The following is a 24,731-nucleotide window of genomic DNA, read 5'->3' as shown; positions in this document are numbered from 1 at the left end:
AAGAAAGAAAAAATGTACCTAACTAACTTTTGGTGTAAACACTCTGCAATTATGTCAAAACAAAAAGAATGGCAATACTTCAATATTTACGGAAGAAAAAGAAAAAAGCATCCAAGAGGCCAAGGGTATCCCTGAAGGAGCTGGAGAGATCTATATGAAAGTGTGGTGAAAAATAAGTCGTCGTCCCCCACATCAACCCCAACCAAAAAAAAAGAAAGAAAGAAATAGGAAGGTTTAGCAAACATATGGAGGCAAAAATTACCAAAATCGCTCTATGCTTGGCAGAAACCCGACACTACTCCTCACCCTAAGCATATGATCCTCACAGTGAAGCATGGTGGTGGTAGCCTCATTTAGAGCATTACAGTTGGCTATTCTTGGTTGGTTCTCTGAATATTAGCCTTTTTACCCAGGCAATGACTTTTGGTGGTTGACCTCCTCTAGTACCACTTAGTGACACTTTCATTTTAAAGTAATGTATTTAAATGAATTAATGAGTTCCAGGATGTAACACTACAAAATGTGGAAAAGTTAAAGCAGTGAGTGAGTGGAATACTTACAGTATGCAAAGCACTATACGTTAGCTTACTAGCTTCAGTGCAACAGTAAAGAAGCAAAATATGTCTTGGATGATCATGTACCTTTGAAATGAGTATGAATCTAAATGGGAAATTGTTCATTTCTTAAAGGACCCATTTAATGTATTATAAAAGACTCATCAGTTTTTTTTCTTCAGTATGAATTACTCAGCATTTATTGACTTCATGAGAAACAAAGGAACAGTCACAAAAAGGACAAAACAGTACTGTTACTCAGAACAGAGATGGTGATCATACTAGAGAGTGTCAGATTTGTTTAGAAGAAAGAGAAAAAGTGGATACAGTTTTTTGAAGGTTTTTTTTTAAATTCGTGTTATGCCGTAATCCTGTGTGTTGATCGATTCGTTGATTCAGTCATGGAACAGGTCAAAGAAGCTATGATCATCAGACGCCTCCTCTATAGCCATGCTTTCACAGTAATCAGGAGGGTTAAACACTTGCATGTCGTCAATCTCCGTCTCTACGTTGAAGAAACTGAGGAGGAACAAACAGAATAATTAAGGATATAAAATAGGATCATCAGCCTTCAATCTTTATTAGCCACACAAGCATTTCTGGCTTTATACTTATAGATATATTTCACTAATGCATATAAATGTAGCCTAAAGTTAGGATGAAAACTGTATTAGAGATTTTTAGATTCACTTTTTAACAACAGGACATGAGAAATGCCAGTGTTTGCGCCAGAACTTTACAGGTTGAGAATGAGACCAAAACTGCAAAGCAGGCACGCTGGTACAGTATGTAAGACAAAAAAACACTTAGAGGCATGCTGTTACAGTACACTAATCAACAATGGGGTGGTGGGATGCGGCTGGACACACAGTAGAGTTGATTATTTTCCTATAACAGCACGTCCTGCTGTGTTTTATTCTTCTAACACCACAATGATTTCCCAATGATTACAACTTTTTAATTATTAAAGAACATGTCAAATTGTTGTCTATTTATGGTTACTTCATTCATTTAATGTCTATAAACAGTTGTTCTTTACAGAAATCTTCACATATCAACAATTCCATGTATTTACATGAAGCATCCTCTGTACATGTTCCTGTGAATGAGCTGTTACTATACAAATGGCATTAATATAAACTTGTGAGTTGCAGCTGCACTACTGATCAGACCTCTGGGTTTCAGCAGCTGGATGATCAATAACCAATGCATTTTTTTAAAAGATCCAGTACAAAGATCAAATTGTAAAAAGAAAAACAGTATTGGACAGATTTCTCCATTTACATAAAATTAAATGACACCTCCATGAAGCGAATCCCAGATGCTGGAAAGTTCTAGAGGAGATGCCGTGTTAAGAGGGCTTGGTCACGTTATCTTTTTAAAACTGCACACACAGTAACTTTGCATAGTGTGCATACTGTACATCTGGAAGCACACTTTGATACATGTTTATAGTGATTGCATGCAGAAAGCAAAAGTGTATGTATAACTGCCTCTTACCTGAAGATGAGGTCATTCTTCTCACTGTGGTAGGTGCAGGAGACGGTGATGCACCCGCAGGAAGTAGTCATGATTGAGTAGTGGGCTGCTGACCAAATCAGCATCAAAAGAAACGTGTGAGTTCTTCAACTTAATAAAGCCATTTCATCATCATCATCATCATCATCATCATCCCTGAAGCAGCTAGTGATTGCTGAATGTGAACTGAGGCTCAAATTGAATTCATACATAGATGTAACATCATCGCGATTATGTTAACAACTTTACCAGGCCATAAAGGAAATGGTCACTCGGATGTGTATACTGACCCTGTGAGTGATGGGCGTCATGGTCAGAGATATTCCCGGACCACATGCGTACCCTGAGGCCCTGCTCAGACTTATCAGGGCTTCCCATGTACAGCTCGTCCACGTGTGTGGCGTCGGCCGGCACCTCCATCGGGTGCTTGTGAGACGGCAGGGACTGCTTCTTACAGCTCTCGTTCTTGCTGTCCAACTCATACATCACACCCTGCGTTTGAGATTGAGGGGGGAAAGTTAAATCTAGTGGGTAATAATAATAATAACTTTATTTAAGGCGCACCATTTATACCTTTAACATCCAGCTCAAAATGTTTTATAGTGTACAGTAAGAAAGAAAGAAAGTCAAAAATGAAATGGGCGAAAAAAAATAAATGCAACAAATAATAGCTGTGACAAAAAGAAGAAAATAATAACACAAAAATATATAATAAATAGTGTATAACAATTAAAATAATATAAAAGTACAGTAAAAGTAACATGTTGGTACAATTAATGCATATAATAAAAGCTAGTTAAATGCTAAACTGAAAACCCAGAACATGTTTTTTAGTTGTTTTTTCACATCAGGGATGGAGCCTGATGAATGTTCAATGGAAATGTTCAGTGGGATCAGTGATTTTTATATCCAAACATCTTTTGTATATTTATTCTGAGCTCCATCACAAGCTCAGAAAAATACAAATCATATGGAGCACCAACTATCCAGCCAATCAGGACAAGGATGTTATTATTTTATTTTATACAGCCCACTGCTTTTGCACTACATTTCAGATATTCTAGGTTGGCATGGAATGTGGATGTGTAGTGGGATGTGACAATGCTGAGAAGAGGGACTCGTGTGTGTGTGTGTGTTTCAAAAACTCCATCGTGAACTAGGGAGGAAATAAAGACAGAGTGATGTAGTGTGTTAAAGCACAGCTTTACCTCATCGAAGTGTATAAGCACATCCAGATGAGAGGTTTTGTTTGATTTGCTGCTGTCCTCCACAAAGCGAAGGTGCTTATGAGTGGCATCGTACTTGAAATCCCCCCACGCGATCGTATCATCCTTGGTGGAACTCTGTATGTGTGTAAAAGAGACTGTGATTTTTTGAAAAATTCATTTACATGTTAAAGATTTATGAGCACAACATGCACGTTAGTCATTAAAGATTTTATTATTATTATTATTATTATTATTATTATTATTATTATTATTATTGATTCTTCTTATTTTTTCACCTACATAATTCGAAACAGCTACACATAAACACTCGAGAGAAGCATTTTTCTTGTTTTTAATCAAATTGGAGCTAGATTCAAGCTGGCATTACTTCAGCTTTAGATTAAAACCTTTCAAATCAAATGATGGGACAATTCTAACTATAACATAAGTAAGAAATAAAACACAACAGTGCATGCTGTTGTAGGAAAATAAGCAACAACAGTGTGGTGTGATGAGTTTCCCGAGTGAGTTTCCCAAAGTATTTTATTCCTCTTATACCACAGCAATTTGCCAAGAAGTATTTATTAAAGAATGATACATTCTACATTTCACTGGTTTATAGTTACATTTAATGTTTAAAAACGTCCGCAAAACAAGTTAGTTCCTGTTGTCATGTACGTTATAGCAGCTATAAACAGTCGTTCTCTCTCCAGCCTCGGTTTATTCTCTCTCAAAGTTAATAAGACAAAAAAACTGTGCTTGTCTTTTACAGAGAAAGTGTAAAGTGTAAAGTGTAAACTCCTCTGTCCTGAAGATGTCGGGAAAAAAGTTTCAGCTTCTGACACCGGAGACACATGCTTACAGAAAATGTCACCATGTTACCAATTACACATGTTTTAGGCCATAAAAGTTGCTACTATTACCTGTGATTTGCAGCTGTGTTACTGTCAGAGCTGCTATTCTAGAAAATTACTCCACTTCTGACCGATCAGAAGTCAGAATTCAGCACCGCTGTGGTATAACACATTAACTATATAACGGCTATGAAAACTTTATTACTGGTCGATCATGGATGATTCTCTGCCATTGTAATATTATTTTAAAAATTGGTCTGACCCTCTGGGTGTCCCTAGAATTCATTAGAGAACCACGAATTTAAGAAATAGTGAGTCGTGTTGAAAGCGTCTACGTACCACACAGAGCATGCCGCTGATCTTAGATGGTGATCCTGGGAAAGAAATTGGAAATGAACATCAGTGATGTGAGGACATTCAGTAACTGTGTCTGGATAGAATTGGATTGAATTGGAATTCAGTCCAGACTAATTCTAGTAGATTAATTCTGGACGACTCGAAATTGTAAAACTGAGTAAATGAAGCAAAATAGACAAATGATGAGGGAGCAGAACTTACGGCACGGCTCACGGCTGGAGGAGGCCCAGGCCATCGGGCAGAGGCACAAGAAAGCCACGCAGAACAGCTCAACGGTGCGCATCTTTGCTCTTCGTCAGATTCTCCTCAAGTCCAGATGCAGCCAGTGGTGTTATTTATACACCGAGTCCATCTCCAAAAGAATCCCCCCCTCACTGCCTCCTCGATAGACGTTACACAATCACCTGCTGGTTGTGCAGGCAGGAGAACCTTAAGAATGACATGGCCATAGAAACAAACAGGCGTTATTAAAACAAACTCTTCTGGCCTCCCACCAGCACGCTGGAGGTTCTCACTCGGCTGTGGGGGAACTGGTGACACTGTGCCAGTAGGACATTAGTTCACGTAACATGATGTTTGCTGCAAAATGATCTGAAGAAACCCACAATGATGCAGGTGTATAAATAAAAGTTCACTTATTGTTGGAGAGAGTTGGGCTTTTCAGCATGTTTTCCTAGACATTAGCTTTTTAACCCTTCCATGAACTGAATACTATTGATGCATCATTCTAGAAATATTCCTCTCAGTCTGGAACATGATGGCTTTCTGATGACTGAAAGATGGATGATAAAAAAGGAGGACAGATATGATAGAGACATCTATCTTGTCCTGATTGATCAACTCCATTTGACACATACACAATAAAAAAACCACATACATTTGGCTGGAAAAATCTACTTAAATGGCATGGATGATGAATTCATTAAGTATAAAATATATATAAAGTTACCTTTATTATAAAATAAATATGATGTCCCTAATATACAGAAGTCCATCTGAAGATCTCATAAAAGGTTTGATGGAGAACCGTAGAACAGAAGGTTTTCCTATAATAGATGACACTGAATAGAAGGCAAAGAACTCTTAACTATCCAAGGAAAGGTTGAGGAACCCTATTTTTTAACCTCTCATTGATTATTGCTGTGTCATGTTATTCAAGTTGCACTATGTCGTGTCTTTAGAGACCTCATTTGGCCTAAATTCTGGATGCAGGTGACCGGGAATGTTTGTTGTGCTTCGCTGCGTGTGTGCAGACTTCGCTTTCTTCACCAACAGGGAACTTGAGAGCAGCTGGGGACAGGGTGATAACGATGGGGACGTGCTCGCTGTAGATACAGTATGTAGGGTATATTTCTGCAGATTTGCTGAGTTCTTGGAAAAATGAACCACAGAGGCATGTTGACTCAATAAGCCAGTTCGATGAAAGAAAATGAATCTATGCAGAATAGAACTTCCAGTTTATGATGTACACATCCTATCGGTTAATTCTATGGTGTAACGGTGAAAAAATCTGAACGAAACTCTGACCACCTTCGTCCCGTAGAAATGACTCACAGCAGTCTGATTAATACCCAACTTCCTCAGTTGTTGTAGGAACTGTTTTTTTTATTTGAAACAAAGAAACTGGCAATTACCTCACACCACAAAGTCTGATGGTTTTGTTCTGAGAAACCCGAAACCCATCTAAACATACAGACGTATGGCACCTTCACATTGATCTCATGTTTAGTATTGAGTTTCGTGTTATCTGAACTCTGTACTCTCCTGCATCCTGTGGCATCCGAGCGTACAGTGTATTATTCATTGTATTATTTTTACAAATGGACATCAAAACAGAACAGACATAGACAACTGTCCTCTTTCTACATAGATTATGAGCTCCAGTGCTAATTGTAGTGCTAGCTATGCCTTCATCTGCAACTGACAGCCCCCAGAATCTCTTTCAAAGAAAAATTCCTCAACACACAGAGGTTGACAGTTTCGTTGTTATAGAAGTTGTGTCTTTTTTTTTTTTTTTACTACAGTGTAGCAATAAAAATAATGTCATTCTGAGAAATACAGCCAGAAGTGTGGGCTTGAAGTGCGGGAATTTGGGCATCTGTATAAAATAATTTCTGCTTGTGCGAGGCAGTGACCAAAAAATTGATTAAATAGGCTACATTTTGGGTTTTGTTGTAGTTTTTAGTGGTTAGTGGTTTAGTGTCTGGAAGGACTAAGCACAGATTTCACAGCAAAATGTCTTCTCTGAACAGTCTCAGGTGTGACCTACAGTGGGTTAGAAGTGTGTGTCGGGACTCAGATCCTGCCGGACTCAATAAAAAGTCGTGAGAATGGGAGGTTCTTACGTTCATGTGGGCGGGAGCGACCGGTTGGAAATGAAGCTTGAAGGACAAAAAAGGCCATGGGATCATTCTGGCTGTTCGTGTGGCTCTGTGAGTTGTGTTTACATCAGATACTGGACTTCTGATTGGAAGGTTCTCAGTTCAAATCCCTGCACTGCCAAGCTGCCACTGCTGGGCCCCTGAGCAAGGCCCTTAACCCTCATCTGCTTAGTAGTATAAATGAGATAAATGTAAGCTGCTCTGGATAAGGGCATCTGCCAAATGCCATAAACGTAAATTTAATTCTTAAGTGTGGCTGTGGTTTAAATGACTAATTTGTCTATGTTCTGACAAACAGAACCATTAGAAAAAATATCAGAAGCAGGTAATAACCGCAGGAGGGGGCAGGGTTTTAGTCTATGGTGGGCTTCTCCAACTCGAATCCTGCACAACTGCAGCGCTTCAGTGTTTTCCCCCGACCAGATTCAGCTCAGTACCCGTGTAGTATGACCAGGATAACAGCCTTTTCCAGATACTGTGCACTCTCCTGGTTAATCTTCTGTAACATTGTCTTCAGACACAAACTGTACACAAATGTATGATTTTGGTTTTAATTAAAAAATCTATATTACAAAGTTATTTTAATTGCACTTAAATCGCTCTCCAGTAGCAACATCAGAAAATGTGTTAAAAATGTCCTCTGAGGCAAGAGTTTCAGAAATCAGCAAAATTGCAGGGGAAAAAAACAGGAAGACCAAAAGTGTGTGTATCAGTGTAAATTTAAATGTGTTATAATAGCACAGAAATATCAACAGGGTGTGTGCAATGAGGATCTGACTTTCACTAGCTGAAACATCACAGCATTTTTCTATTCATGCGCTCTTTTTAGCAAGCCGTACACATGATACTTATTCTCTGCTTGTGATCTTTATTATTATTATTATTATTATTATTATTATTATTATTATTATTAGAATTTTAAAATTATAGTTATTAAATCTTCAGACTTTCGCCATGTGACATGCCGATTCATCTTGACTTCTTTCTGCTCTTAGTAAGCAAACCCTAATTTTTAAACTCATCATTTAGCCCCTGTATCACATGACCGTCTAGAGGCAGCACATGAATAAATATTCTGCCTTTTACGTTTTTAAGAAAGAGAAATGAAATATGCATAAACAGACTATGCAGGGCCATATGCAGCTAGATACTAATTATATGTCAAATTAGTTACTGAATAATAGGTTTTAAGATGAATAACTTTTATCAACTGATACCACAAGTACAGCCAACAAAAACTGTTGATAAAAGGTTGTAAAATCAAACTGTTGATCTTCTAGTGATATTGTTTAAAATTGTGAACCATTTGTGTTATGTCTGAATGTTTAAGAAGAATGGATTCAAAAAGTGAAACATAAGAAAAGTGTGGAGGAAAAGAAACAGCACAGGCATGGTTTAAAGAATAATGCAGGATAGTTTAGCTCAGAAAGGGTCATGGCCCAATGCGGGGTGATTTGATTTGCCAATGGAGTCATAAGAGAAACTTCAAATCTCCTCATTTTTTTACAAATTAATATTACTGAGCTAACTACAAAGATGGATTTTGTGTGCTGATATTTTGAAATGTTACTGAAATCCTGAATTTCCCTTTGGGGATTAATAAAGTTTATCTTATCTTATCTTATCTTATTTAAATAAAGAGTGTACATGCTAGTTTAGTTTTTTTTTTTCACTATCCTGACACACTATACTAGCATAGGAGTTCAGCAATAAAACTGGAGGATACTGAGGATAATCTTCTCATCAGTTCCTTTTGGAATATTTCTAATCTGATTGGCTGATTAAAGCATTCCCAAATAGATAGATGTTTGTGCAAAATCTGCATAAAAATGGCCCCAGTAAAGAAAAAGGGTTGTGTTTCTCGGTAAAATAGCAGTCTTAAAAGAAAAGCAAAAAAGTTCATAAAGAAAGTAGGGGAAGGCCAAAGAACAGCTGACGTTGCAACACGAAACAGAAATGTTCCTTTGCATAGTGTTCGTATGCATGAATCGGTGAGACAGAAAGAGAGGGAAAGAGAAAGAGAGAGAGAAAGAGAGAGCGAGAGAGAGAGAGAGAGAGGAAACATTGCATCACAAGTTTCATGGAAATGGCAGAAAAAAAAGAGGAAGAGAAAGTGGACTTGGGGAGGGGAAGCCACTGCTTCTGGGCTGTGTGTGTGTGAAGAAACTGTGTGTGTGTGTGTGTGTGTGTGTGTGTGTGTGTGTGTGTGTCACTGAATGCAATATATTAAATATGCAATGCCAAAGTGCATGGTGAAAATTTTTAAAAATGTTATCCATTGCAGTATTGCAAATGTTGTATACACACTGAATGTACAGTATTGCTATCTGTGTGTGTGGGCGTGTGTGAGTATTGAACATTCTGGAAATGGGTCTCACCCACGCTTTGTTCACCGCTGTTCACCAGGAATTGACGGTCCGTACGAACGCTTCACGCTCCACCCACCGCCTGTCTGTGGGCCAATCAGGGGAATACCAGGAAGAGGATTATGATATGACCAATTGTAAGCATTCTTGAAGATGAGAATATCCCTAGTGGTATGGGAATTCACTAGTGCTACTGTACTATTGCATAAACTTTACAGTATCGCACTGCGAACTTTACAGTATCGCACTTGGTGCAGACAGGAGTATAGAGAATAGATACATACTCTGCTGTGTCTCTGTAAACCTTTACTACTTTACATATACTACAGCTACATACATACTGTATATATATGCAATATCCTAGGAAATGTGTGTATATAGAAACTTAGAGAAGCTCATGGCTTGTTTGTAATATAGACATTTCCATTTTTTTTTTTTTACACCCAAAGCCAAGATGCAAACTTGCACATCAGAAATGGCCACAGAAGAAATGTTAGCTTTCTTTTTAGCAGGTGTGCATTTATTAATGACAGGAACCCTTGAATTTTATTCGCATAATGCACCATTCCCCCTGAATAACATGAAAATCTTCAATGGAATAAAAACAAACAAAAAAACTGCAAGCAGAGAAGGATAAGCAAAAGGATAAGCAAAGAGTTGTCTGAGGAGGTTAGAAAGAAGGTAATAGCTGAGCACGGTCAACATAAAGGCTACAGGACCATCTCCAAAGAGCCTGATATTCCTGTGACCACTGTTGCCAGTATTATCTGGAAGTTTAAGGCCCGTGGGACTGTAGCCAACTTCCCTGGACATGCTCGCAAGAGGAAAGGGAAATTGGAAAACCTACCCAAGATTGAAGAGAACGATTTTTCAAATGGTTGATAGAGACCTAGGAAAGCTTCAAGACAGCTCCTAGCTCAAGGCACAACAGTTTCAAGTCAAACCATTCGTCACTGTCTGAATGAAAATGGGCTCTGTGATAGAAGGAACCTACTTCTTACAAAAAGCCTGACTTGAGTTTGACTAAATGCTTTGGACAGATTTTAGGGAGCTTTTTGGTAAACTCTATATTTGGAGAAAAAGAATAGAAAACTAAAGATGGAGGAGGCTCTCTGATGTTTTGGGGTTGCATTGCTGCCTCTAACACTGGATACCTTGAATATGTGCAGGGCATGCTGAAGTCAAAAAACTGTCAAGGGATCTTGAAGCAATACTTACAGCCCGGTGTCAGAGGGCACGGGTCCTCCAGCAGGATAGTGATCCAAAGATTGCAGATGACACCACAGTCACTGGCTCATCCAGGAGGGTGATGAGTCTGCATACAGAAGGGAGGTTGAGCAGCTGGCTGTCTGGTACAGTCAAAACAACCTGGAGCTGAACACGCTCAAAACAGTGGAGATGATAGTGGACTTCAGGAGGAACCCCCGGCACTGCCCCCACTCACCATCCTGGGCAGCACTGTCGCCACTGTGGAGTCCTTCAGGTTCCTGGGTTCTACCATCTCACAGGACCTGAAGTGGGAGACCCACATAGACTCCATCTTGAAAAAGGCCCAGCAGAGATTGTATTTCCTTCACCAACTGAGAAAGTTCAACCTGCCACAGGAGCTGCTGACCCAATTCTCCTCGGCTGTCATCGAGTCTGTCCTGTGCACCTCAATTACTGTCTGGTTTGGTTCAGCTACCAAATCAGATATAAGAAAACTTCAACGGACAGTCCGAACTGCTGAGAGGATAAATGGTGCTCCCCTGCCCACCCTACAGGACCTATACTCATCCAGAGTGAAGAAACTGGCAGGTAAAATCATTTCAGACACCTCGCACCCAGTCCACAATTTCTTTGAACTGTTGCCCTCTGGTGCCTCAGAGCACTGACCACTAGAACAACCAGAAACAAGCCATTTCCCTCATGAACAGTTAACTACTTCTAGGTCCTTCTTAGTGTATTTCCTCTCTGTGGCTACAATTTAAATTCATTCTTTACTATACTACCTGTACACATATCCTTAGTGCTTCTGCCATTGCCTTCACCTTCCACATAGCTGTATTATATCTGTACATATATCTATTCCATTTAAGCCCATTGTGTCTACTGTACAGTGTTACATATTCTCTCATATTATTATTATTTGTAAATTTTATCATTATGTGTCTTGCCATCTTATTGGTATGTGTGTTCTGGAAGCTTCATACCAAGTCAAATTCCTTGTGTGTGTGTGAGCATATTTGGCAATAAAAGCTCATTCTGATTCTGATTCAAAGCATTGCTCAAGAAGCACCCAAGAATGGATAAGAAGAAAACATTGGACCATTCTGAAGTGGTCTGCAATGAGTTTAGATCCCAATCCTATTGAACACCAATGGAGAGAGCTGAAACACCCAGTTGGGAGCAGGCACCCAGTAAACCTGAGAGAACTGGATTAGTTTGCGCAAGAAAAGAGGGCCAAACTACCAGTGCAGAAACCTACCTCATTCAGAGCTACAGAAAACATACGAGCGCAGTTATGGTATCCAAAAGTTGTGCTACAAGTATTAGGTTAATGGTTTTGATATTTCTGTCCATGCCATTTCCATTTTTGTTTGATTGGATATGAAATACTACGTGAAAGGCTACCAATCATTTTGTTTTATTCTTTACTTACTGCATATATTAATTGAATGTATATTTATTTACTATTTTATCCCATTGGTTTACACTTACATTGCTCATTTTCATAATTACACACTTTTCACTTTCACTGTAGTTGCTTAGGTAAATAACAGAGCAGTAAGCTAGGTTAACTGATTTACATGAACATCGTGTTTTATTTGAAAAAATTCTATGAAGGTTTTTTTTCTTACTGCATAGTGGGATTGTGATGGTATGATGAATGTGGAAAATCTTAAACGTGATGTGGATGATAATGAGGACAAGGATGATGTCAAGGTTTTGGTAAAACTCCTTTTTCATGAAACGGGGAAGGGGTTGGGGGGGGTAGTATAACAAATAATAAAGAAGTGTGAAGTGTTGCTCAAATCAAAAATCCAATTTGAGCAAAACAGGAACTGGAATGTGTGTTATGTTGACAGAATCTATTTCAGTTCTGTTTACAAACATCAAACTGTAATCCTCAATACAGTACACTTGCAAAGCTAATTTTATTCATATAAACGTTATATTGACTAATACTGATATAACACAGACGTCTCTTAACGTAATGCAGAATAACTGCAGCGTGAATAATGCAGAATCGCATTGTTTAGTGTTGATCTCTATGTGACACTATTTCTGATATATATGATAAAGGATTTCTCTAATAACAAAACAAAAACCAAAACAGCTTTAGCATCAGAGAGTCCCAGAAAAAGTGAGATTAAAAGAAATGCAGGGAGACCTACTCATTCTGATGGGAATCTCCAGGGCGAATCTGGAAAGGTGGTTTTCCTTAAATTTGCATCCACATCCTCTCTGTTAACTCTCAATTTTATTCACTAATTAGCTGCATAAGCATTTCTTAACGATTAAGAAATGCTTAATCGTTAAACCCAAATGATTAAGAATACCACTTATATCCTTCAGATGCTCACTTTAGCTTTGAAGCTAAAAAAAAGCAAACTCTTTGCAAGATTTATTTGAATGTGTTATTGTATATTTATGATGAAGACAAAGAATTTTAAATTGTTAAAAAAAGTTTTTTTTAATCAGTGACTAGGTAACCAGAATTAGTCTACCAAAAAGCAATCAAGAAATCAAGAACATGATGCTACCACCCCCATGCTTCACTGTCTAGTAGTATTTAGCTGTGTTTGCATTTCAGCAGCAGACTTTTACTTTCCTGACCTTGTTTAATCCTCTTGAAGGCCAATTTCCTCTGCAAAGTTGATGTTGCGTTTTAAATCAGCCATTTTTGTTCTCTTTTCTTAGAAAAATGCATAAAGCTCCTGGTCATGAAACTGCAACAAGATTTGGTGTCACATTGTACCGTACAAGTTACCTCTGGGTACATCTAAGTTTACATGCTTGCATGCAAGATGAATAATGAAACGATAATTAATGAAAGGTGTCAACTCCCTAAACAACCATTCAAATAAAATATTCCAGATATCAGTGCCAGTGATTGTTAAATGATTTCATACTCATTGTCTATTAGCAACATCAACATCAGCACATTCTGGTTAATCTACTTTAGTTTAACTTTGGGTTCCCACTTCCCCTCAGGTGGCTGGGCTAAACTGTCAACTCCACCACACCTTTCACTTCCAGTTACAGAGTTTACCTAAAAAGCAGTACTCAGTAACACACTGATTCTCACCATCAATCCCAGGAACACTGCATATTTACAGTTTTATTATTTTTCCCTTGTTCAGTACATGTCTCATGTGACCCGGTGAGTGAAAACAGGAGCGTCAGAGCAGAGAAAAACTCTTCTCCAAAATTCAGTATTAATATTGTTTGAAATCATTAAAATACTAAAAAAGTAAAAAATTACTTGGCAAAAAGAAACATACAAGATTATTGGGCCTGTCTTCATTTTTATTTTATAAAATGAGTAATACTATGACCAGTGTACAGACTGGATAGCATATATAATTCTTTTGAAAAGGTGGAAACCATTTTGAGAATAAATATTAAATGGTGCAGACAAACGCAGTACTATCTGAAATAATATAAACTCTCGAATCTTTCAAATCGAGAAAGAATCTGGAATCTGGTGCCCCATGCAGAGTGTTTTCCTGCCTCACAGCGAGTGTTGCTGGGATAGACTCCGGATCCACCACGACCCTCACCAGGATTAATCACTTTCTGAGAATGTGTAAGGTGTATTTATCCATTTATTTTTCTATACATTTCATTTTCCACTTGTTTACTGTAAAGGTGTGGTGGATTATTTTTTCTTAAGCACTAATTCATAATTCTTAAATTTCCACTTAATTTTCTTCACCCCAATGCTTTATTGTGTATGCAGTCTCTAAGCACAAATTCATAATATATAATATAATGTATAACATAGCTGCCAAGAGTCAAAAGTTTAATTTAAAAAAAACATACACACACTCAAAAGTGTCTTTGGGACACACTGACATATTTTTGTTGAAGGATATTTAAAAGCATGGTTACTGAAATCCAGTGATTTTTTTTTTTATGTGTTAAAAGATAAAAATCAAACAATACCTAGAACAAACCATAGATTTTTTTTAAAAAATTCTCTTTCATATTGAAAAGGGGCAGTGGTCATTTATTTTAAGTTTATATATTGAAGAATGTAGCCTGTATTACTACATGTATGCTTCATGATTCAAACCCTTAACCACACCACCACATCACCACTTCAGGTTTTGTATTCTAGGAATGTACACATTATGGGATTGTCCAGGTGTGCAAAGATTTCGAAGGAACAGATGTGATTTCCATTCTTGCTGAGATGCAGTTTTCTGAGGATCCAGCTGTTTTCTTACTAAATGTTGACACAATCTTTAAAATACCTGAAAAATTACTGGGTGGTTGGCAATGATGAAGTTCTTCTTAATATTGGGTATCTAGAAAATTCACCAGATAGAATTAATCAGTCAACCAGATACCATTAAGATACTGAGAGAGCTAATCAGTGAGGAATAAAAGACTTGAGGGTGTGCTGTTATAGGAAAATAATCAATAACAGTAAGGTGTGCTGAAGCGGAGTTACTGATAGCACATAACAAAGTTGATCGTTTTCCAATAAAAGCACACCCTGAAGTGTATTATTCCTCTTATACCACGGCAGTTTGCTAACAATTACAATTTTAAATTAACTAAAGAGCGACAAACCATACTTCTGAATAATTTATAGATACATTTAATGTTGTGAAATGTAATGGAAGTTGATTCTTGAGTACTAAAATATATATATTTTTAAAAAAATAATAAATAAAATGGAATTGTTAAGGGATCAAATACAGTTTCCGGGAAGTGTAGAAAAAAGCTGTGGTTTTGTTTTGAATGGAAATACCTCATTAGCTGAGGAAGTGCAGAGGAGAAACTATGGTCTAATATTCTGCAAATGCATTCTTTCATGTTTCTTTATGCAACACAGCAAGAACAAAACAGCAATGGACCGAATGAAATGAAACGAAGTAACATGAAATGAAATGAAGCAATGAACAGAAATGAAAAGTTTAAGGAAAATATGAAGGAAGAAGGTAAGGGGGGGGGGGGGGGGGGTGTACAGTATCATGATGAGGAGTTCCCTTTTAACACTTTCCCTATGACATAAGGGCTTCCACCAACTGTCACGTGACCTAGGACTGAGAGTGAAACGCACGCATACACACACACAAACACACACACGCAGCATTGCAACCAACCATTTTATGAAAAAAAAATTGCTTTATCCAGCTAAGCAAAGCAAACTAAATAAACCAGTGTTAATAATAATATTAATAATAATCATCATCATCATCATCATAATAATATACTGATATTTATAACTAACTAACAAAGGAAAACACACACACACACACACACACACACACACACACACACATATATATATATATATATATATATATATATATATATATAATATGTATGTATATACAGTAGATGTAATTCTGGGGTCACCCAGATGAGGATGTCTTCTCTTCTGAGTCTGGTTCCTCTCAAGGTTTCTTCCTCATGTCTTCTCAGGTCTCAGGGAGTTTTTCCTTCCCACCGTCACCTCTGGCTTGCTCATTAGGGATAAAGTCATAAATTTTAAATTTATATCCTCACACAACACACACATACGCAGCATTGCAACCAACCATTCTATGAAAAAATAATAAAAAATATTACTACAACTACAACTACTACTACTAATAATAATAATAACTAACGAATGAACGAACATTGGTTAAACAAAAAAAAACAAAAATTATAAATAATTTTTGTGTTATAAAGTATTATTATAACAACAACAATATATATATATATATATATATATATATATATATGTATGCATGTATGTATGTAAATAATAATAATAATATATTGATATTTATAACTAACTAATGAATGTTGGCTAAATAAAAGAATTAGTGTTATAAAGTATTATTATAACTACAACAACATAAATATATGTAAATATAAATGTGTAAGTAATAATAATGAGAGTAAATCACACATACACAGAGCAAACTAAACAAACCTGAGTTAATAACTAACTAACAAAGGAACATTGGCTAAATAAAAAAATTGTTATAAAGTATTACTGTATGATAACATAGTTATTATTTTTATAACAATGATAATAATAATAGATGATTCTATAATTACTTTATAATTAAGTATTATTATTGATAATAATAATAATAATAATATAATAATATGATAAATGAGCTTTCATTCTCAACTCACAGTTACTATTACATGATGATTCATCGGAAAGCCCCACAACACTGCGTATATATACTCACACTTCTCTACTCACACACACTCACACACACTCACACACACTCACACACACTCAAACACCCAGCAATCAGTGCAGACTACACAGGACACATTCCGTAATCCAAGGCTCTCAAAGGTGAGTTTGTGTGTGTGTGTGTGTGTGTGTGTGTGATGCTGAGCTCCACCACCTGTGGGTGCACCATCACACAGTAATCTAGTTAATAGGATTCATTATTCAATCCTTTGCTATTGTTTTTAATAGTTTTTAGTTTTCAGCAGATTAAGATTATATCAGGGTAAACCTCTGGGCATTACTGTTTATATAAGCTTTTTTTTTTAATTACTTTTTTTACTGTAGTTGCACAGTGGACCTAGAAATTTTTTACAACTAAAGATGTTGTGATAATATCATTTTATCATTATTATTCTTATTCTTATTCTTATTATTATTATTCATTCTTTTTTCAAGATTGTATTATTTGGCATTAGAAGATCAGTAATTTTTCCAAAGAAGAAGAAAAAAATGCCAAATATTTAATATCATCATTACAATTTTCCTTTTTACCTTCTTCAAAATTGTTGGTTCACTTGCAGAGTTTATAGAGTGAGGAATAGCTTTATTATGTATTATTATTTACTTTATATAATCTAAAATGGAAAATATATACTTTATTTTTAAAAGCCATATTTAGATACTGTAGATTATTTATGCTCGCTTTATGTTTATCACTTTGCCATGCATTACTAGAAAAGGACTAGATTAGCAGTGCTGTACTCTGTGTGTGTGTGTGTGTGTGTGTGTGCGCGGTTCTGTGGACCTGATACTGCCCACTGAGTGTGTATATCCATAGGGGTTAGGGTTAGGATGGGCCTATGCGGATAACATTGAACATTCCTTATTAACTTAATTATTTTTTGTGTATGTGTGTATGTATGTGTGTGTGTGTGTGTGTGTGTGTGTGTGTGTGTTAGATGGCATGGTGCAGAACAGCTCTGTGGATCTGGCTCTTAACAGCAGTGTATGAGAGGTGCTGCTCTTCTCCTAGTAGTTTCTCTAAGTCCCTCAGCCTGACCCGCGCTGTCCGCTCCCGTGTTCAGCAGCTTCTTCTCAGATACGTAAGTGACCAGAACTAGACCTCCATCACTGTTTCAGTACAATCACTGTTTCAGCACGCTCACTCTTTCAGCATGCTCACTGTTTCAGTACTCTCGCTGTTTCACTGCACTCAGTTTCAGTACTCTCACTGTTTCAGCATGCTCACTGTTTCAGTACAATCACTCTTTCAGCACGCTCACTGTTTCAGCACGCTCACTGTTTCAGCACGCTCACTGTTTTAGCACGCTCACTGTTTCAGCACGCTCACTGTTTCAGTACAATCACTGTTTCAGCACGCTCACTGTTTCAGCACGCTCACTGTTTCAGTACTCTCACTGTTTCAGTACGCTCACTGTTTCAGTACTCTCACTGTTTCAGCACGCTCACTGTTTCAGTACGCTCACTGTTTCAGTACAATCACTGTTTCAGTACTCTCACTGTTTCAGCACGCTCACTGTTTCAGCACGCTCACTGTTTCAGCACGCTCACTGTTTCAGCACGCTCACTGTTTCAGCACTCTCACTGTTTCAGCACGCTCACTGTTTCAGCACGCTCACTGTTTCAGTACGCTCACTGTTTCAGTACTCTCACTGTTTCAGCACGCTCACTGTTTCAGTACGCTCACTGTTTCAGTACAATCACTGTTTCAGTACGCTCACTGTTTCAGCACGCTCACTGTTTCAGCACGCTCACTGTTTCAGCACTCTCACTGTTTCAGTACTCTCACTGTTTCAGTACGCTCACTGTTTCAGCACGCTCACTGTTTCAGCACGCTCACTGTTTCAGCACGCTCACTGTTTCAGTACTCTCACTGTTTCAGCACGCTCACTGTTTCAGCACTCTCACTGTTTCAGCACGCTCACTGTTTCAGCACGCTCACTGTTTCAGCACTCTCACTGTTTCAGCATGCTCACTGTTTCAGTACGCTCACTGTTTCAGTACTCTCACTGTTTCAGCACGCTCACTGTTTCAGCACGCTCACTGTTTCAGCACGCTCACTGTTTCAGTACTCTCACTGTTTCAGTACGCTCACTGTTTCAGCACGCTCACTGTTTCAGTACGCTCACTGTTTCAGTACTCTCACTGTTTCAGTACGCTCACTGTTTCAGTACAATCACTGTTTCAGTACTCTCACTGTTTCAGCACGCTCACTGTTTCAGCATGCTCACTGTTTCAGTACGCTCACTGTTTCAGTACTCTCACTGTTTCAGTACGCTCACTGTTTCAGTACAATCACTGTTTCAGTACTCTCACTGTTTCAGTACTCTCACTGTTTCAGTACTCTCACTGTTTCAGTACGCTCACTGTTTCAGTACGCTCACTGTTTCAGTACTCTCACTGTTTCAGTACTCTCACTGTTTTAGCACGCTCACTGTTTCAGTACTCTCACTGTTTCAGTACTCTCACTCTTTCAGCACGCTCACTGTTTCAGTACGCTCACTGTTTCAGTACTCTCACTGTTTCAGTACTCTCACTGTTTCAGCACGCTCACTGTTTCAGCACGCTCACTGTTTCACTATTACACTGTTGGATCCCACGTGTTCCGTGGAGCACTAAAATCACTCAGTTCCAGCATGTCCAGCACCACTTTCACATTCTGTCTAGTACAGTGGTGTAGTATTTTGCATATCTCTTTTAGTAAATAAAATAAATATAAGATACAATATTAGTTTTTTAATTATTGGTCTGTTTTGCATATTTATTTCTTTAAATATAATATAAAATATAATATTAGTAATTATTTGCTACTGTATGTGTGAGCAGTCTGTGTTTTTTGCTTTTGTTTTTTTTTTTGTAGAACTTTGCCTTAACATTAACAAAATTGAATTTAATACTAACATCTGCGTGCTTATCCTTGCCATACTTTATTTGACATTTATTTGTCGAACCCTATACATGGCAGTACTGGGTTTTGAAACTTCGTGATACTTCTTGTGCTGTGGTGTACATTTTGAAATAGTGTGTATACATATATATATATATGGTGGTATGGGTTTTTGAACAATGTCCTTGACACACCATTTAATACCTGAGCTGGAATAATTATTCGATAGAGCCGTATGGTAGTGTAGATTTCTCTACTACTACTAGTTTGACTTTTATAAAGTGTTAATGACATTTTTTTTTTTTGGCAGAAAGAAGAACAGTTTGGTGATACGAACTTTGATGACAAGAGGATCGTATTAAAAACACTACCAACAGTCACCATTAACTATCGGACCTGGCTGCAAATGGAGGTGAGTGTGTGTGTGTGTGTGTGTGAGAGAGAGTCTGCACTAAACTGTATGTGTATTATAACTTGCTATGGCACAAGGTTTTACTCTTAACATTGTGTGTGTGTGTGTGTAGGACACTGAGCGCTTGTACCGTGCTTCTCATGACCTTCAATCATTCTGGACTCACCTGGAGAGTCAGCGTCAGAAACTGCAGGGGAATAGTGGTCGATCTGAAGGGAAAGAGATGAAGAAGAGAAACAGGCGAGGAAGACCATGTCAGTCCTTGTCCCAGAGCATTCTGGGAATCCAGCTGGACCTCCGGGACCTCATGAGACAAGTCAACTCTCAGGTATGTACACACAAAATCCAGCCCTGCTATCCGTTACTACTCCATATGAAGATAAACTGATATTCTCATAGGAATGCTTAGATATATTGTTAGGATCTCTACGTTCCACTGAGAAGCATTTGTGCTCCAGAGATAAATTCGGGCTTATTGAGAAGGGAGAATATTGACAGCTGTTTGCTTAGGGTCTTTATTTTGGATTAGTTTGAAGGAGTGACTCATTTGTGTGTGACCACAACTGGAGTGTGTGATGCCATAAAGACCAGAAGTCTGAAAACGTTCACACCATTTTCTGATATTCTCAAAAATATAATGTGATAAATGAGTCATTTATGAGTCAAGTGCTGTGAAAATGAGCTCTTCTTGTTCGCGCACAGATAAAGAACGTCTTCCTCAACGTAGTTTCGGCTTTTTTCCCCCACTCTGTCTCTTGTACAGCTGCTGAAAATGATGAGTAATCATCACATAGCCAGGCTACTTTCATTAAAGCCTCGTTGCAAAACAGGGGAGAGCTCGAGCAACCATGTGACAAAAGTCCATGGGAACTTCTGGGGCTCTTCTCATCAAGACTGTTTAATTCTGTAGTTTTCAGGAGACTTTCCCATATTCTCATTGAAAATGGGGCAAAAAAAAAAAAAAAAATCATGCCACCTGTGTTAATATGAATACAGAGACTGTGCGTTGTAGTGGAAAAAAATTGGCTCAACAGTAAAATTAAGATGAAATAATATATTTTTTTATTTAAATAAGACACAGCCAAAGCATGTTCCAGTCTCTCCATGACTAGGTGACATCACCTTGTATTTTCAGTTTTAAATATTTGACATAAAGGTAGGATTGTGCACATACTAACACATATTATGTTTCAATGAGCCTGTAATGACCATATTTAGAAGATGAGCCTTACGTACTCTAGTGGTATTCGCCAACGATTTCTGATATTCTGTTGTTCCGATATACATGTTACTCAATACCGTAAAAAAGACAGAAGCTGTTTGGGGATGTTATTGCAGTGTCATTCTAGTCATGGCCAATCCTTTATCAGTAATATACTGACACATCGGAGGATACTGTTAATATCCCAGACAGTTTTGTGGCACAATCATTAGTCATTATCCTGGAGTGCATACTTCTCAGTTCGCTAGTTCCTAGAGTTGGCTTTTGCTGACCAGAAAAGTTGTGAAACACTTGTACGGAAACTGCTGATGATTTTTGTAGACCATAAAAACACTTGCAACCCTCTAGCTCAGGGGCTCTCCAACTTTTTTTGCATCCAAAAAGTAACAGAATTTCCAAGGGTCCCCTTACGATCGATTCAATTCTTTAACATTATTTATATTTGTTTTAGATGAACACCTTTCATTTGATAACTAAATACTAACTGTAAAAATCTTGATACTAATCTAGTTGACTAATTTCTATCCACCGTCATGTGATTTAACAAATCCACTTTGCGACCCCTGGATATACGTAGCGGACCCCACTTTGAGATCCGTGGCTCTAGGTCACATGTGTCTACTCCGCTGAGTTTCACCTTAACATCGTGTTCGGGCCAAACTGACCCATTTATTACTTTTACTCTAAGTGGAATCATAGTGAACACGGCATTGCCAACATATAACAGTATGTGTTTGGCTCAGCCTCTTAATAAACTGGAAAAATCATTTTTGAAAAGAACTGAATGGTCAGGTGGTTAAAAAAAAGAAAGATTGGTGTTTTGTAAATCCCTCCACTCTCCATTGTGCTGATCATATGAACGGCTTTTGGTTGTAAATAAATAAGCTATATTTTGTATTTTAACCTGCGTCTAATAATAATATTGCCTGTCTTTCGCTCTTTCTTCACAGCTACTCAGCATAAACACATTAAAGAAGGATGACTACACACACACACCTCCTTCAACCACCACCACTTCTTCTTCAACCTCCAGGCCGAGTGTACCCTCGACCTCGACCTCAACCTCGACCGTCTCTCCGCCTGGCTCCACTCTTTCTGCTCTGGATCTGATTCTGTCCTCCACTCTCCGTACCACGGCTGTCCCGTCAGTCACTCAGCCCAGAAAGGGTGAGCCTTCCCCGGGCACGGTGCAGGAGAACACTCCTAAGGCTGTCTCTTCTCAGTGGATGTCCGTTCTCGAGGGCTACGTCATCCTCCGTGACCTCGAGCGCTACCTAAGCAGGCTAGTGCGGGATTATACGCTGCTGCGGGCTAAATACTGACATGGAAACCAGCGCCTGAATGAAACCAAGTGAAACCAAGTGAAACCAAGTGTTTAACCCTGTACACTGGAGCACATTCCAATGCAGCTAAGACGAGGACCTATGCACCTCAATTAGTGTTTATTTATTTTTGCAACAATATTTATATTTTTTAAAGTTTAATTTCTATAGTATTTTCTCACTCTGTGTTTGTTTTCCAATTTAAAGCTGCGGTATGTAATTTTTTAAACTGTAATAACTGTAATTTTGGAGATCCCTTAGAAAGAATGTGATTCAAAATACTGCTATGCAGTGCTTCTCCCTATTTTCTTTATTTCAGGCCTCTGTTTACATTTTTCTGGGCCAGAAATAAGCTGAACCCCTCCCTTTTTCTGTAAAATGAGAACAGATTGGGCTTTTTTTTTCACTGTCAGTGAAATTTCATTTCATTTTGTCCTTGATTGAGTAATAGTGATGGAACTGAGGCAGCTGCAAGATCTCTAATAGATCTAATCTAAGGTATGTTCATATTGGGCATACAAGATTTACCTGCTCACCATTCAAGAGTGTTTTAAATGGAACAACATTCCATAATACGTCACAGCCATCTGAAGTTGTACTTGACATTTTAACATTTTTTAAAAAATCGTATTTTTACGAGGCGTAGGAGGGGGTTTCAGGTTTGAATCCCCCTAATTTTTTTTCTGACACTGCCAAATGCTTATTCCTGGCTGGGTTACATAACAACCATACAGCGCAGATGATTATGTTCGTGTCATGTAATGTGTTGCGCAGTAATTGTTCAAAACATCAACTAATCATTACAATTAAAAAGACATCATTACGATTCCTAAATATTCAACCGCCTGAATGTCAAACAACCTTTTGTTCTTCAGGATGTTGCTCTACTAAAAGAACTCATCACTCTTATCAAATTATTTCCTGGCCACGCCACTGTTTGTGGCCTTCTCCTTCAAAAACATTCTTGGATTTTTCAGCAGATGTAGATTTATGGACTTTTGGAGTAGTGTAGTGGAGCAAGGGCTTGGAAATGAATCATGGCATTTCTTACTGAAGCTACTGATTGTTATTTATTTCCTATCCACTGTGAATTGACAAAGGGACCAAGTACATGTTGCACTTTTTTAACCATCCTTTATGTAAAGGCATAACTGCTTAGCTAAAAGTTTATAGCTGGGCTGTATTGAACCAATGCACAGGTTTAAATACAGTGCATAATTATCATTTTAAGCTGTGATTTGAGGTCGTTTTTGTTGTGCAGTCATTCACCATTTCCACCAAGTACAGTATCACTTTAGAATCTGATAGAAGGTTTCCACTATGGTATTTCCCAAACAAACCCATACTTCCTCCTTCATTCAAGAGCCAGCCAATCGCACGACAGCATGATTGATGGTTTTACCCTCCCTCTCCCCCCGTACTTTCCGCTCTCATGCACTTATTTATTGGATTACTATTTATTTATTTATTTAAGTTATAAATGTTTTTTTTCATTGATTATTGCCAATTCAGTGTTTCAGAGTATTTTATACATTTTACAGTTGAGTGTTATATAGTCTAATCAATACTGCAGATGTGTTCTGTTACACAAATAAAAATACTGAGCATTCAAAAGTGTGTGTTTGTGTGTTTGTAAATACATGTATACAGAGGTTGGGTGTGGAGTTATGCAAAATTAAATCAGAAATAACATCTTAAAAGCCTGCATTTTCAGAGCTCAAGGTCTAATCAAAATTACTTGATATTTTGTGAGCTTTGACCAAAAAAATAATTGTTACTTAATTTTCTTCTTATCCCAGATGTAGTCAGTCAGCTAAAGAAAAACACTACAGTCATTTCTTTAGATTTGCAATGGAGCAACAAGGCTAAAATAGCTAACAAGTAAGGGAAATTTATAGCTTCCTGTTTGCCATTGTGCAAACTGCATGTCAAAATCATAACACACTTGCTTCCAAAGACATGGGTTAGTGCACAACAGAATAACTTTGACCCTATTGTCGTGAGATTGTGGGTTTGAATCCCTATAATGATGCCACAGCCAGCCGTGTTGAGAGCAAAACTCTCCCCTGTCAATCAGAGTGACATTAACCAACCATGAGCTTCTGTGAGCTCATGTATGTGGAAGAGGGTCGGCTAGCGCTCTCCTCCAAGTGTGTTATGCTGCCCTTAGATGCAGAATTAACAGCAGTGTCGCTGAAGAAGCATTTGCTAACAATCATCCTCCCGGTTG

The 24,731-nt window shown here is 37.9% G+C and overlaps 2 protein-coding genes across 3 annotated transcripts; one reads left to right on the top strand and one right to left on the bottom strand.

Moving 5' to 3' along the window:
- Positions 1-736: 736 nt before the first annotated feature.
- Positions 737-4,836, bottom strand: epd (ependymin). Of its 2 annotated transcripts, none has more exons than XM_026921801.3 (6): positions 4,693-4,836; positions 4,474-4,508; positions 3,281-3,415; positions 2,363-2,564; positions 2,055-2,142; positions 737-1,073 (listed from the first exon to the last, which is right to left on the bottom strand). In XM_026921801.3, exons 1-6 carry the CDS (start codon positions 4,772-4,774, stop codon positions 950-952), a joined length of 666 nt encoding a protein of 221 aa, XP_026777602.1. In that variant the 5' UTR covers positions 4,775-4,836; the 3' UTR covers positions 737-949. The 2 variants fall into 2 exon arrangements, with proteins under 2 accessions (XP_026777602.1, XP_026777603.1); XM_026921802.3 differs by having other exon boundaries at positions 2,055-2,139; positions 4,693-4,835.
- A 12,760-nt stretch (positions 4,837-17,596) lies between these two features.
- LOC113531477 (uncharacterized) lies at positions 17,597-24,101 on the top strand. Its single transcript, XM_053230663.1, has 4 exons — positions 17,597-17,740; positions 19,856-19,957; positions 20,070-20,317; positions 22,111-24,101. The coding sequence occupies exons 1-4, from the start codon at positions 17,597-17,599 to the stop codon at positions 22,499-22,501; spliced, it is 885 nt and encodes a 294-aa protein (XP_053086638.1). The 3' UTR covers positions 22,502-24,101.
- The last annotated feature ends 630 nt before the right edge of the window (positions 24,102-24,731 follow it).

The sequence above is a fragment of the Pangasianodon hypophthalmus genome, chromosome 27 (assembly GCF_027358585.1).
Source record: "Pangasianodon hypophthalmus isolate fPanHyp1 chromosome 27, fPanHyp1.pri, whole genome shotgun sequence".
NCBI lineage: Eukaryota > Metazoa > Chordata > Actinopteri > Siluriformes > Pangasiidae > Pangasianodon > Pangasianodon hypophthalmus.
This window is presented reverse-complemented; position numbering and strand designations above follow the sequence as displayed.

Coding starts and splice junctions, on each gene's coding strand:
- epd (XM_026921801.3), bottom strand. CDS start 4,774: ATGCGCACCGTTGAGCTGTTCTGCGTGGCTTTCTTGTGCCTCTGCCCG. Junction 4,509..4,692: donor CTCCAGCCGTGAGCCGTGCC/GTAAGTTCTGCT, acceptor TTTCTTTCCCAG/GATCACCATCTAAGATCAGC. Junction 2,143..2,362: donor TGACGCCCATCACTCACAGG/GTCAGTATACAC, acceptor TGATTTGGTCAG/CAGCCCACTACTCAATCATG.
- LOC113531477 (XM_053230663.1), top strand. CDS start 17,597: ATGGCATGGTGCAGAACAGCTCTGTGGATCTGGCTCTTAACAGCAGTG. Junction 19,958..20,069: donor GGACCTGGCTGCAAATGGAG/GTGAGTGTGTGT, acceptor GTGTGTGTGTAG/GACACTGAGCGCTTGTACCG. Junction 20,318..22,110: donor AAAATCCAGCCCTGCTATCC/GTTACTACTCCA, acceptor ATATTGCCTGTC/TTTCGCTCTTTCTTCACAGC.